This window comes from Stegastes partitus, unplaced genomic scaffold (assembly GCF_000690725.1).
Source record: "Stegastes partitus isolate 25-593 unplaced genomic scaffold, Stegastes_partitus-1.0.2 Scaffold21, whole genome shotgun sequence".
Classification (NCBI taxonomy): Eukaryota; Metazoa; Chordata; class Actinopteri; family Pomacentridae; genus Stegastes; species Stegastes partitus.
This window is the reverse complement of record NW_007577752.1, coordinates 885,452-901,044: the sequence shown is the minus strand read 5'-3', so window position 1 is coordinate 901,044 and position 15,593 is coordinate 885,452. Positions and strand designations below refer to the sequence as shown.

At 39.0% G+C, this 15,593-nt stretch overlaps 1 protein-coding gene across 1 annotated transcript in view; it reads right to left on the bottom strand.

The window, feature by feature from the left end:
- Nucleotides 1-15,593, bottom strand: part of LOC103366544 (SRY-box transcription factor 6) — a 107,768-nt gene that overhangs the window by 43,587 nt on the left and 48,588 nt on the right. The window contains exon 5 of the mRNA XM_008294317.1: nucleotides 5,072-5,161. Within this exon, the coding sequence (XP_008292539.1) occupies nucleotides 5,072-5,161 (90 nt within the window). The remainder of the gene's footprint in view (nucleotides 1-5,071; nucleotides 5,162-15,593) is intronic.

Here is a 15,593-nt window from a genome sequence, read left to right as displayed (position 1 = left end):
CTATTCTTCTCCACCCTTCTTTTCTTTTTTCCCTTTTTTTCCCTTACTCGCTAACTCTCTTTGGCCAATTCAGTCTTGCAACACTGATGGATACTTCATAATCCTGCCATGTCTTAAAACACACACACACACAGACGTCTTCCTATTCCTCTACATTCCTTGCAGTGAAGTAAAGCCTATTGTGTAATCGCAACAACTGCGATTACAGCTCTATGATTCATCTTTGTGGATTACGGGTTGTGCATTCCAAACTCTACGCCTTGCATTCCTTCAACACTCCTGGCACCAATAATCATCTCAGACGTTTCCGTTTTCCATCCATCAGGATTATTCCCAACACCTGCTGAGGGCAGCAGCCAAAACAGAGAGCTATTAACTGTTTTCTCATTCTGTCTGGATGATGGGGATGATCTGCCTCTGGACCACAACACTTCACTCTGCACGAGAGGTTTGTGAGTGTTACTGCTCATATTTCCTCTGCACAGATTAAGCTTCCATTTTGGTATTAGGTGTTATTATCAGAAATAAAATAAGACAATTGCTACAACAGAGCATGTAGTAAAAAAGGCAAAAAATATAATCAAATTGTAGTGTTGTGTTTTAAACGTCTCCTCTTATTAAAAAACTATTATTAAAGTTACATAATAATACATATATCATTAACTTGCTCCCGTTGCTTGTAAGCTTAGGGATAGATGGATGTTTAAATGTATGAAAATGTGTATTTTTCATTGTTATTTATTTAGTAAGCGAATTACTGGCTATAAAGTCACACACTGTATGACAAAGTTGTGTCTCAGCCACTTCCCTTTAAATACACACACATTCAAACACAAAAACCACACATAAAAATGCGCACAAGCCATCACCCACTCACAGTATCACACCTCAGTCTAACATATTGATGCCTCCGACTGCTTTGAGCTTCTGCCAAACCATCGTGTTTCACCACCATGGCGGCTCTGCACCAACCTCCCAGCAGCGCTCTGGATGACTAAACCCTCTCCTCACTGTCACACCACAACAAACATGCTGACACTTGACCCCAAAACAAACCACGTCACTGCCTTTTGTCAAAACATGTGCCCACGATCTCGTCGGGGCAGCAGGGTACAAAGATATCGCATCTGATCTGCACACATTCGGACTCACTGTAGACAAACAGCTCACTTCTCCAGACAGACAGCAACATATGTATATATAAAAATAAAAGATTCCAATGAGTAAGATGCCTGATTAAAGTGACTCTTGAATGTGAATGTGATTATTGCTGCCAGATGTGCCAGCTCATGCATCTGACAGTATAATCAGGCACTTTCCATCCATCTGTTCCTATGAGCATTCTGACTTTGCATGAAAAAATCAAAACGTGAATGCCAGAAATTCTAAAAAAAAAAAAAAAGCCCAAATGTCAAAAAAACAAGTATGCTTGAAACCCTTTAACAAGAGGTGTGAAGATGAAAAAAAGATTCAAACAAGCACATACTTATTTCTGATGTAAACGCCCAATTTGCAGAGGGGAGAGGTGTGCAGATGTTTTTTTTTTCTTTGCTTCAAGCACCATTTTGTTACAGTGTGCAATGGTTTCAGACAGTTTGATCATTTACAGTAGAGGATGACTTTGTTGTCCGCCTTTTATTTCTATAATTTTAACATTTAATTGTATATTTGTGTTTATTGTAAATGTTTTACAGCTGCATCACTGCCATCACTTATTAAATATCAAACCCAATTTTTAAAAAAAACACAAAATAATGATAGTAAAAAAAAAAAACATGCTGCAAAAACATTTACATTTCTGGAATCCATGGAACTTACTGCTTCTTTCACTTATAGGGTGTCTTCCCAGCATATAAAAAAAATCCAAATGAGCATGATAACATTTTAGAAAAAACTTGATTTTCATTGGAGGAGTTTTTAAAATGTGTCAACCATCTTCCCTGCTAGAGCTCAATAGTAAATGTACTTATTTCATGCATAGTCCCAGATGCCTATATGTGCAACAGGGAGGCACAGTGTAGGTAAAAAAGTATGTCTGTTTATTATTCTTTCTTGGATGCATTAAATAAAATAGACATAAACATACAATGTATTTCAGGTTGAAGTGTACAGTAATGAATGTTCCAGTGAATAAAAGGAGGTCATCAGTTTTCTTCACCCTAAAAATAACTGCAACTGAACAAATAGGTTCAGGTTGTTGTGTGAGGAGACACAGAGCAACAGTTGTCTTTGTGTATTTAGGTCAGCCAGACCGGGCTTCATTTCAACCATTGAGAAATAAAACGCTTCAATTCAATCAGAGCGTTTCTTTAGACAGGACACAGCTGGACGAACAGAGGCATCTGTGTGCATGTGTGTAAGTGATCGTTTATGTGCAGGCATGTACTTGTGCATGCTATATTTATTCATGTTTATTGGTGTCTTCAACTAACACACAAGAAATCGATATAGTTCACAGTCCAACCTTGCTGTATGTATAGGATAGGCATGCTGTTGTCATGCTGCCACTGAATTGCAGACAAAATGTAATTACCTAGATCATAAAGTTTCCTTGTACACAAATGAAAGAAAAAGTAATTTCAACTAAAGTTAGCTAAATTGAATTACCTGCAACACTGATGCACGAAGCAGTTTACCACCATAAAAATAAAGAATGAAAGTGTCTAGTAAAACGTGAACCTTTAATGTAAGTTATTATGGTTGTCCATTAAATCATCATTTTGAAGAGCTTTCTTGTCCAGGAAGGACATATTTCTATATCGTGTTCCCCTCAGCCACTGCACATTTAAGTCACAAGTTTCACTACAGAGACCCTTCATTCAGACCTCCGTCTATATCAGGCTTACACAACAAAATTCTTAAGATTAGTGAAAGATTTGTTAAGTGTTTATTAAAGTGTTATGCCTCGAGTCAATTTTGGCAAATTCTGCCAGTGTCTAATCAAATAAAGTTTATTAATGCTGCTGTCAAGACAAGTGGATGTTGAAAATCTTTGCTGAAAACAAAAAAAATACCTTGTCGGTGAACACTTTACCAACATGTTCAGAAATTCAGTTTTTACACATATCCCTATATATTAATGAACAATATTTGCTTATTATTGTTAAATCAGATGTAATTTGGGCAGTACCTTTCCTCCAATATTTATTTTCCATGGAGCTGCCTCCACACGTGACGTGGTATGTTAAGATATTAAGACATGTGTGACAGAATGACAAAGGCTAAATCTGGACAGCCTGAAGAGGCTTGCCCCAGGACAGCAAGTGTCCTTTACAGTGTTGTTTGCTGTTGTTTTTTGTTTGTCTGGGTTTTTTTTTGTTTGTTTGTTGTTGTTTTTTTTGCAGTTTCCTTATGCTCTCGATCAGACTGAAGAGAAAACTCAGACCCCCGTTTAAAGTTTGAAAGAAAGACTCAGATATCTGTCCCACAGTAAAAGTCAATGTCTGCTGTTCTGCTGCAGAAGGCTCTCTATAGTCCCTTTTTTTCTCCACTTTCCACAGAGGAAATACTTGCCATTTCAGCAGGAGACGATCACAAACAGTTTCTCTCACTGAGAGCAGTTCGACTGCACAGACGTTAACGACTAATGTTACGGCACAAAACAGAATCCAGTGCAGCACCATGACAAAAAGCAAATCTCTCTGCCAATACATCAGTTTTTCAAAGTCACATGCTTTCCATCACGATCTATTAATTGTCTTTCATTCAGCTAGTCTAAACAGGCTTTGACGAGACTGACAACATTTAAAAACTGAAGGAATTGCCCTTCTGTGTTTTGGGCTGTGAACTTAGCCAGTAATTGTCACAAAAAACTACCAAATATATCACTCTAGTAAGTGTTATGCAATAAGACTGAAGCGACATCAGAATGACATTGTGTTTTTTCTGTCATTTACTGGACTAACCAGATTGCTCGATGCATTAGCTGCTGTGATATATTATGTCACACAAAGTTCTCCTGTGACAACAGCAGCTCAAAATATGTATAGACTATATTGAGTCAAAATAAAGTAATTACAAAATGGAAATGAACTGGTTGACAACTTAAAGATAATTGTAAAAGTAAATCAGTTTTTTTTTTTTTTTAAAAACAACACTAATCAATTCTACGTATTTTTAATATTGAAAATCAACGCAGCATTTTTTTCTCCCATAAAAAACAAAATACATATTTGTTAATAAATACAATATCATGAATTTATACTGTATTTATTGTCTTTGATATCTAAATAATCCAATGTTAAACAGGTACAATGTATCACAAGACATGAAAGAATAAGATGGAAAATATGAATGTTTTTATTCATTACAAATGCTGATATGCATCTCATTTGCTTCTGTGTGAAATTTGAACGCACGATTCCCTCACAATGCTGCCATTTTCACTTGTGAATACCAGAGCAGGCCGGGAAGACATTTCCCTCGGTGCAATTTATAGCTTCATAGATGCTATTTGCTGATGCGGACAAAAAATATTGGAGCATGTGCAGCCTCGCCTCTCATACACACCCTTTAATCAAAGACACAATTACAACCGGTAGTGTTTAAAGCTGCCTTCACTCCTCGACAGGTAGGCCGGCTGACCGTTTACTCTGTTGCTTTCATATGCAGAAACATGCTGAAAGTATACACACTGAGAAGAGAATTATAGCTTATTTGACCATTTCTTACCCTTGAATTTAGTTTTGCAAAACCGTGTCTTTTTTCTTGTACACACACCATTTGCTCGTTTTATAACACGGTTCATCTTTGGGTGAACCAAAGCACAAAAGCAGAGGTTCCACAAATGCTGAGGATCTGCAGATTTCAAAAAGGTACAGAGTGTAAGAAAAGGGAGCTTTTGTCTTTCTTTCTCTCTTTCCTCCTTTCTTTCCCTCTCCTTCCCTCCAACAATCCACAAACAGTACGAGTTGTTGTGTAAATCATTGCAAAAGGCCACACTGAAGCAGGAGCAGGGTTTGTTTGCCTTCACTAAACCTTAACATCTGACTATGTGAATGAGAAAGTAGATTTAGTTGTAATCGCACATGGATTCTGACCTTGATTTGGATGTTTTCTGTCTGACTCTTACCTTTCACTTCCCCCAGCAGCTCGTTGGCGTTCAGGCGGTCAACACGCTCCTTCCAATCCTTGGAGAGGAGCCTCTCCATGCAAGACGGTTCTACAAAAAAAAAGTCACAGATAACAGTCACTTTCACAAAATTCTCACAATGTGCATGTATTACCTGTTCAGATAATACTACTGGTGTCTCTAAAGATGCCTGATTGGCTTCAATTAACTGTGACACACCAGGAGTAAGTGGACAGTTTCACAGAGGAGACAGTGGGAAGAAAGACACACAACACATTCCTAAGAATTGTTAGATTTCTTACCAGGACAACAAGGAACTATTTCCTCCTGCTTCCCCCCCCCCAAAAAAAAAATAAAAAATGCAGCAGCCATTCAGCTGACCAAATGAGAATGTCTGCATTGTTCAGAGATGGGGTCCTATTTGTGGCTGTCTTCTTTCTCACAATGTGTCTCATAGCCTCAGGATAATAGACATCACAGACACGTGGTCTCATAAGATTCATAAAGTCCCATTTGTTCAATTGGAGTCCTACTGTGAACTTTACTTAAACAATGAGAACTTTTCAATTTTTCACTAGACAGGAAGCAGAGAGACAAACAGAAAGAGAGACAGACATCTGCACATGTTTAGTCAGAGTGTTGTGTGTTACCTGTCTATGAAAGACTCACAAGTAAGTACAGAGTAAAGTTTAAAGCTGTCAGGTATCAGCAAATAACTTTAACTAAGTTCATTTATTTTATGTTACATGCAGGTAGTTTTAACTCCACTTCAGTTATTTGCGAGGTATCATTACCATTTATTTCCAGATTATAATTTTACATACAAAACATATGAATATAAGGTATTGTTATACATTAAGCTACCCAGTTGTTTATAAAGCTCAACCTCTGCCAGCTACAACACCACAATGCTTCTTACAGTTATACATCAACACTGTAATACTTAAACCATATAATAAAATTTAAATTCATATGGTCTACTTTTATGCTACACAATTTGTACTTTTATTTTTTGTGCCTTTTTACTTGTAAACAGCGATTTTTTACATTCACATATACTTTTTTTTATATTAAATTACAGTTTATATGGTCAGCAATGTTCAGAAATGAACATTAAGTGTATACATATGTTAGAAAGTACAGCAAGTAAAAAATAAAAATGAACATTTTAGTGCTCAATAGTGTTCCTGCCTTTCCTGTGTAGGATTGGAGTACACATCTAGACACATGCCTAAGTCACAGGAAATGATTCGTGCACATAGTGTATAATGGAGACTGTCCTCTTAAAAAACCAAAACATAGCAAGCATCTCATTACGCCCCACAGTTATCTATCATCGTGACAGCTCCCGCCCCCTAGTGGCTGCAGTGACTACGATTGCGATAGCGACAGAGGCAGCGAGGAGTTGTAGTGTTAGAGTCACTAAGTCTGTGCGGGGTGGAGGCCGGGGTGGATGGAGGGTCAACAAAACACTGGACTTAAGGCAGGAGAATGCTGTTGCTGTGGCAAACCAGTGGCCACGGTTACTTTTAACCATCACTGTTGGATAACCATAACCACGTGTTTAGTAGTGTTGCCATGACAACAAGGGCCTGCTGTTTGTTTTCTGTTTCCAATTGAAAGTCAGTTTTTCTACTAATCATGAAATCCAAATGACAAGGATCATTTCATGTTAACCCAAACACAAACACAGGATCTTTTGCACAGGACACTGGTGTTTGCACCCAGTGGGCAGCATTTTTCTTTACTTTAATTTTTGCTTATTTGCCTTGCGTTTATTCATTCTCTGTTTGATTAGATTTGGACCCAAAAATTGCTATTGTTTAATTTCCACACTACTTGTTAGAAGACTAACCACAACACCTTTGTGCATTAACAGAGGTGAAAACTAAGAGAACATGTTGGCGTGAGATCCAGTGCATATACACAGTTCTCACTTTTACTTTGTCAGATAACACAAGGTCATGAAGACCACCCAAGGTGACACAATGAATCCCCTTTATCCATGGTTTGTTTACGTGTGCTGCATGCCGATAATATGAGCCGCTCTTTTGTTGCATGTCAGTTACTAGCAAGCACAGGTGATGTCAAATCAGCCAGGACTGATCTTAAGGATTAACGCTTTAAAATCTAATACTCCTTCTGCCACATTCACCATACCTGCTTTCCTTGTGCATACTGTACACATTCACTCACTCCTTCAACCTTCTGAGTTTGCATGTACACTCTGGTTTTCATGCCAGCGAACGCACCACAGATGGTGTCATGGTCACGCAGGGCCCCATGCCGAAGCCTCAGTCACCAAGGACATCAAAAAAAAACACGCACACACACAAAAAGGAGACATTCTTGGGTGCTGTGTGGAAAACATGCCCCTGAGGGCTTGCCTGATTTAGAATGGTTAAGTCAGACAATAGCTCATTTGTGGTGCTTTTATCCTGACAAAAGGCGCTATAGTCATTCATAAGGGCACATGGTCTATTGTGAATGGCTTAATGTTTAGTTTGTGCGTATGGGCCCATTGTGTGGTCATGAGATGCCGTCCGCCGACTGAGCACAACTTCCTCATTGAGTCCATTAAAGCCCTGCATGTTTACAGTCGGATTATGATTGTTGTAAATAAGCTAATGCAGCCATCCAGATCACATGGGATCAATGTAAACAACGAGGGGGACAATGGCAGTGAGGGAGGCTGGCAGACAGCTACATAACAAGAAACTATTTAAAAATTAATGTCATTTTGGATGGTGATTTCCCATATTTGAGAGAAAAAAACAGGGGGTACTTCCAGACAAGTGGTCCACATTTTAGTGAAGTAATGTAATCAAGACAGTTTCCACACCCTCAGGACAATGAATGAATAGATTTTCTGGACAAGTTGCTCTGCTGGATGTGTATTTTGTGTACTTTCCATTTAATAGACGATATTTAGGATCAGTAAAGTGAAGAAGCTCTAGGACCTGGTCAGGATAAGAGGGGTATTTTTCTCATCACAAGACCCAAAGACGCCGATATGCAGTCGTTCATCGGGCCTTGTATCAAACAAAATCACGGAGCGCAATTTATGGGAGCACTTAGAGACGAAAATACAACCTGTAACTTCAAGACACATCTGCGTAAGTCAAGCATGTGTGTACTCTGATGCACAATTTACACCCCTTGTACCGATAAACAGATCAGATGAGGAGACAGTGGGGGGATGGGAAGCGAAAGAAGAAAAGAAGAGAGGGGTTGAGAGGGAGATGTTTTACCCTAGATGGCTCTCTATCTGTCGCCGCAAACGAGTCAGGGATCAAGTGCTGTTTAGATAGGAGGGTGGATAAAAATTCTTTGCCGTCCGAACACCGGCTCCTTCGTCATGTGAAGGAGAAATGTGGAAGATAGATGAGTTAAGAAGAAGAGGGAGAGGGAGCATGGATGGTCACATGGAAAGAAAAACGGGGCAGAAGCATGGGAAAGGTGGGATGGAGGACAGACAACGACAGTCCTGAGGATGCGGAAGATACTTGCTTCATCTCAAACTTAAACGAACGAAATGAAAGGGAAAAGAAATAGGTAATGAAAAGGACATTAAAGAGAAAAGAGGAGAAGTAAAAAGTGAGAAATCCTTCACAAAATTCTATTAATATATAAGTACTGATATATATATGCAGAGATGCTATTCCAAATACTGCTTTATTTCCTTGAATGAAAGAGACATTAGCATTATTGGACATAAAGTTTTTTCTTCCCGTCTAACACTGAGATCAGTTTCTGTTCTTAACTGTTTGTAAGCCATTCAGTTTCAGGAGAGAAAAACGTACGGGTTCAACGAGCGATAAAATTAGGTTAAGGAGAGACAGAAGGAAGGTGAAGGAGATAAGAAGTGGATTCAGGGACACAGTCATAGTAAATCAGCGCTGAGGCAGCCAGCGAGCTGTTTAGGGTAAACACACTTTTATCACCTGTCCCCACGCCAACCTGCCAAGAGACAGTGTTTTGGGTGTTTTACATGAGCCACAGGCAACTTACTGTGTGTTTTACTGCGTGTGTGTGTGCGTGTGTGTGTGTGTGCGTGTGCGGCAGGCAAGAATCAACAGCCTCAAACAGTCGCTGCCAAGAAATACACAGTGTGCCACAGTCTTCTACTAAGATTGACTTTCTCTCTACTACCTCTTTCTGTCTTCTCATTTCTCTGTTTCCTTGTGAGAGCTCCTGTCATTTTTTTTCTCAGTATATGATAAAAGCACATGACAGCGTAAGCACAATAGTTCATTTAATTTATGTTGCAAACACAGGCTTTAATTAATTAATTAATTAATTTCTCGAATTACAGTGATTTCAAAGTTTATTAGGACAAGTTCCAAAATCAGAAAGTGTGTTTCGTCAGTGAAACCTTTCACTTGTGTGTGTGCACAGTAGGTGATTAGGTGTTTTCACGCAACAATATTTCAAAGTCACGTTATAGAAAAGCTTGGTTCGGAATCATGGAACAATAAAATGAGCCTGAAAATAGTAAAAAAATGCTTATCATTCCATGGAATATTGATCGTGTAGCCATTATCTACATGTAATGTACCTGCTAGACTGCAGACTGTGAAAGCTAAAGGGACAGTAACACCAGATTTTAGACGTGCAGTATGTACTGCACATTTTATATTTAATAACATTTCACAAGTTCCCTAATAATTCACCTGACATAAAGTGTCTCTTTCACTCTGTCACACACACACACACACACACACACACACACACACAAATGAAACTGTGCCAGAGCTCAGCAACCTTGAGCTCAGGAGTGTGCAGGCAGATGCCAAGGTAAAGAGAAAAAAACATTAATCTGAAAAATTAGCTAAAGTTAAAAATAACAAAGGCCAATGTTCTAGTGGGCGCCTGATGTTTGTGTAACACACCCGCAGCTGAAAAAACCATTTCGTGTCTTCACTTCACTACTGAATGTGTGTAAATGGAGGCTGACAGCTACACTTGGCACTTCCAAATTTATGTCAGTGGTGCAACTTCAGCTGCAGACCCCACAGCATCAGAGAGCGAGGGGAGAAAGAAAGAAAGAAAGAAAGAAAGAAAGAAAGAAAGAAAGAAAGAAAGAAAGAAAGAAAGAAAGAAAGAAAGAAAATGCGTTGAAGAGCAAGACTGATGAGCACAGGAATAAATAATACAGATGAGAAAAAATTGACAGAAAAAGATATAAAAACACAGATATATTAAAGAAAAAAAGAAGAGTGAGAGGTAGATCAACAGAAACCGGCAGATAGAAGAAAAATAGAGAGAGATAGAGGCAGAGCAAATGATAGAGAGAAATAGAGCAAGAGAGGCACAGAGAGAGCAGCTGTCCTAACAGCTGGCCAGCAGGATTGATGTCTCAGTGAAATAAAACTCAACATATGTCCAAACATGAGGAGACAGGCCAGCCAAGAGGAGGAAAGAGACACACACACACATTCATACACAAACGCACACACACTGATATGAGAACGCTTGGTGCTCTCTGAAGCACTTAAACATACAAGAACGCCACACACACTGATTAAAGAATGCCAGTACACTGCTGAGATGTTTAATTGCACAGAAGGGGTATATAACACACACACACACACACACACACACATACACACCCACACACATACACACACGGTTTCGACGGCCTAGCACTGCTCGCACAGTGTTGTAAAACCATTAAACTGCAGAGTGGTTAGCCTGGCTGCGTGTTAGCACGGTGTCCATTTCACACACACTATTTTCATCTGTCAGATGACACCCAGACTCTCTTGTCACAGAACATGGCCTGAGAAAGAAGCCGGCCCTCCTCACTCGGGGGGGGGAGAGAGTAGCCCTATGTAACCCCCTGTACATACATCACCCCCTTCACACACACACACACACGCCTACATACACACACACACATTCTTTTGCTTCTGCTGCCCAGAAATATTGCCCGTCTTGTAGGAGCAGCACGTTAGTTTTGAAGGTGTCACGGCCATCATTTTAATGTTGATCTGTTGCTGTGATCTGTGTTGATTTATGATGAACGCAAAGCAGAATAAACTTTGAAAAAAATTACATAAACTTTATCACAATATATGTTACATGACAGCCCAGTAAATAAGGAAATTGTTGTAAAAAGTTTGAAAAGCTCAGGGGAACAGATGGGGAGTGCACCTGGAGCTGCTATTTATGTAAACTAAACTTGTTTCTCATTATCAATTTATCTGCAGATTCATTTCTTCTTTACACTTTTTCTGGCTGCAGATGTCAAAAAATAGTGAAAAATGCTCATCACCATAGAGTCAACAATATGAATATTTATTGTTTTTGTCTACATAAACGACAAAGAAAAATTGGCAAATATTGACACAACAAAACCGGTGCTTATTAAAATGAATACTGATGAATTGTCTGTCTGCTGACTTAGTGTTTCACGTCACAAAAACACAGCCGAGAACAGGCCTTTTGCACTTATGTCTTTCGTCCTGATTAAAAGAATGACGCAAAAGCAGCCTGTAGATCACCTGCAATTTATTTGTATAAACACATGGAAGTGAGGTATCTACTGCCAAAAACAAAAAAAAGAAAAAAGAAAAAAAAAAGAGGAAGAAAAAGCATAATGCAAATGCAAACTGAAGACAACATTTATGGGTTTACGGCAAGCTATGAGCTCTAACATTTACAAAATATAATTAATTACTTCATTTTACTGCGCGGGTGCGGCTTTGATTCGTGCTGGGGCCACTCATGCTAAAAATACCCATGTGATATAAGGTGGGCATGCTGCCAAAGGCGCCGTGTTGAAACCCTGCAGCTCTGAATCAGATAAAGGACAGTGTTTCTACCTGTCAGTGACAGTGTGGAGGAATAACATGAATGGAGCACATAACCAACATGTACAGCATCATTAATATAGCAACAGACAAGATGCATCGCATATAATAATCTTAAATTGTACAAGAATGCCTATACTGTGTCCACCAGCATATTTGGAAACTGATACATGCATGAATGCCCATATGTTCTTAATGTTCAATAAAGTCTATTATGCACATTCTACTTGAAGATAAATTGAATAGAAATTATATTAAAACTCAAAACCATTAAGAAAATGAAGAACTTACTCAAAGAGATCTGGAAAATAGAATTTCTTGAAGGCCATTTTAAAAAGAGCAAGTTATAATTAAAGTGAACCTAAAAGTGGCTGAAACAAGCTGACAAAGAGCAAAAATTAGCAGTGGAAACTCCACCAACACATATTGAGAAGATAACAGATAATATATTACAGCTGAATTGAAACAATGAGGATTCATCTCATAAGTTCACTGGTGAATCAGCCTGTCAATATGATTCAAGCTGTCAATCACAGCAGGCCAAACATGTAAATAAAATCAGCCACTGTCCCGAAACATACCTAATATCTACTTACTTGTGGGATTATATTCAGCAGAACCTCCAGAACTCACATCAAAGGGAGTGAATTTAGCTGATGACATTAAAGTGACCTGCAGAAAAAATGCATTGACATGGTATGTCTTGAAAGAAGTTCTTTTTGAATGGCGTTCTATAGGAGTTTTTTGGAGCCATGACCCAGTGACCCTCAGTGCTACTGCACTTTAAGGTACTTCAGCACTGACTTCAATTTCAAGGGTTGATTGTTGAAGCTTAGTTTCTACAGAAAGTGTGAGTTTAATACTAGAAAAGCCTGACTGTTGATCCCTGCCGTGCCGTCAGAGAGGTCAGGCCTGCACTGCATTACAGCACTGATATCAACAATCGCTGCAGCCTGAACATCAGGAAACGACAAGGTGAAAGTTTGTTCACCAAGTAAAGGTGCTGTGTAAGAAAAGATATGCTGATGGAGCTGCTGGATTTTAAAAATCTCTGACTTGCTGAGAGTTCTAACTAACTTGGACAGATGGTGCTTCTTATGTCTGACTGATTTCATTTCTCAGGTGTCACAGGTTTTAAGATAAAATATAATGGGGAAAAAAACCTCTTTCAGATATTTTCTTTATGTGAGAGGTGAAGAACAATCAAGGAAGACTGACTGATGAGCTTTAAAAACTGTACAAGCTTGGGCATATGATGCACCAGAGAAACAACAAGGTCAATTCACTTTGGATTTAATTAATTTTAAATGTAAAGTAAAACATCTATTCACTATTTAGTAACAGAGCTTTCATTAAATTTCTTTTTGTCTCTTCTCATATTTTTCAGGGTTTCCTTTTTTTTTTGTGTTAATAGTCTATGAAGAGAAATGGCCTTTTTCTTTATGAAGATAGTTTTGCGCATTTTTAAATACATTTGCGACGGGCTTTTAATTAGACTGTATGGAGCCAAACTTCGTAAGACGTCGATATTCATGAAAAAAATGCAGAAAAATAATTAAGATAAATAATTAATGATTATTATCATGGAGCCTGACACACACTTACCGAGCCGTAAGTTGTCAAGAAATTTAAATGTCAGGTTTTTTTAGCTAAAATAAAGGAGCACAAAACTGAACGCAGTCACACCTAAGGTACAAAATTGTCTCTTTGTCAAACGCACGCTCCAAAAACACCAGTTTAAGACCCAAGCTTCTGGTTCCACTTTAGGTTTGATATATGAAACCTTACCCTACTTAGCACACACATATCGACACAGACATGCACACACACCCAGAGATGTTCAGACACAATAGAAGGGTTGTTTTGGGGTCTGTTTCCCCAGGGGAGCTGCTGTGGGTGGGGCCTGAAGTATGGGTGAGGGGTCATGCAGTTAAAAGTCAGTATGAAGGCCAGCAGTGGTTTTGGGCTGAGCTGACAACCACTCCACAGATGACCAATGCTCTTTTAGGACCATCCATAAAACAGTTTGACCAAAAAAAATCACAGCGATCAAAATCAGTGTCGTGTGATGAATGGCTTTGTGTCAAAATAATGTGAATCGAGTTAGTCTCATCGTCAGCTGTCAGCTGGAGTCAAACATGCAACTTGTGGAAATCAAATCAGTGCAATTTTATTAGAGCATGATTGAGTTTCTTTATAAACTTTCTCTGACAAACATTGAATATGTTCATTGTAGTTTAAAGTTCAGATCACAGGTAAAAACATAATTTCTCTACAAAAAAATGGACAGATTTAAAAAGAAAAATGCCTTAGGGGTTCTAATTATGCACGAGAGGACTTCTGCTTAATTAATAAAAGAAAAAAGGGTTTGTGTTGCTAATGGCATTTTAATTTTTCAGCTTCACAGATGTTTTTAATTAAAACAGCCAATAATGACCACTAACTAAATATTCAAAAGACTGTGTAGTAAACAAGTGAAATTTTGGCATTTGGCATTTTTTTGTTTTAAGGAAAAAATAACGTTCTTGTAAAAATGCAAAGTTGACTGCAGACACAGTATACTGTTTATCAACGCCATGTGTGTGACGGCTCAGTAGAGACAAACAGTTTTCATCACAGTTTGTAATGCAGTCAATTAAAGTCCACATTGTTGCAGAGTCACGTCAAACATGCTCCACACATGACACATTACACATGATCTGTCTGGGCTGTGACACCGACAATACTTTTCTGTCTTTATTACAGTTATATCATGCTGGCCTTCATCACATTATCAGGAACAATTTGGCATTTCACTAAAATCCTCATAAAAAGGGGGGAAAAAGTACTTGATAAAATCACTATTTAATCTGATTCTTTTGGACGACATTCAAAACTGTTCTGACAAACCACATTGCATGCGCCCCTACCATATGCTGGCTGGCCTGCAGCCAAACTGAGCAGGAGAGGGCTACCAGGCATATCCCACTGACTGTATTTGTAGTCAAGACCCACAGGCTGTGGCTGATCATTAGTAAAGAGATCCCTATCAATTACAGAGGAATAGATTGAAACCAACCACAAGAAGTCCGGGGGGAGTTGGCTTGTTGGCAGAGATGAGGAGAGCAGCACTGACCACCAAACGCAGTCATATTTGAAAGCAGATTAAAAATCCAAGAATAAAAAATGAAGTTTTTGTTTGGATAAAACATATCCTCTACACACACACGTACACACACACCATGTTGCTCCACTGGCCACAATACAGCAAGTTGGGACGAGACTTTGTTCACCAGCATCCAAGTGCTAATCTGCATGCACATACACAGAGACAAAGCCTCTACCTGCACACAATCACAGCTCAAGCTGCCAATCCCATAGAGGAAGGCAAACATAGTGCCAGAGCCAAGGCTTTGTTAATTAGCCAATGAGCTTAACTCTCGGGGCGACCCAACTTGCCTGTTAAGCTGTCATCACAACTACTTCCACCTGAGTGTATGATTTCATAAGCCCTCACACACACACACACAGGTCAGGGGCACACAGGGCACGCCTCGCTCAAGTTCGAAGTTCGGTCATGCACTATAGCTTCTTTTCCAGCTTAGCTGAAAAAAACCTCACAGATGATTTAACCTTCAAACAGTAATACTGACAGGTCCGGGCCAGTAGCTAAGCTGCTAATTGGAAGCAAGATCCATTTGTTGTTCTGTAACAAAAGAGGAATCTCA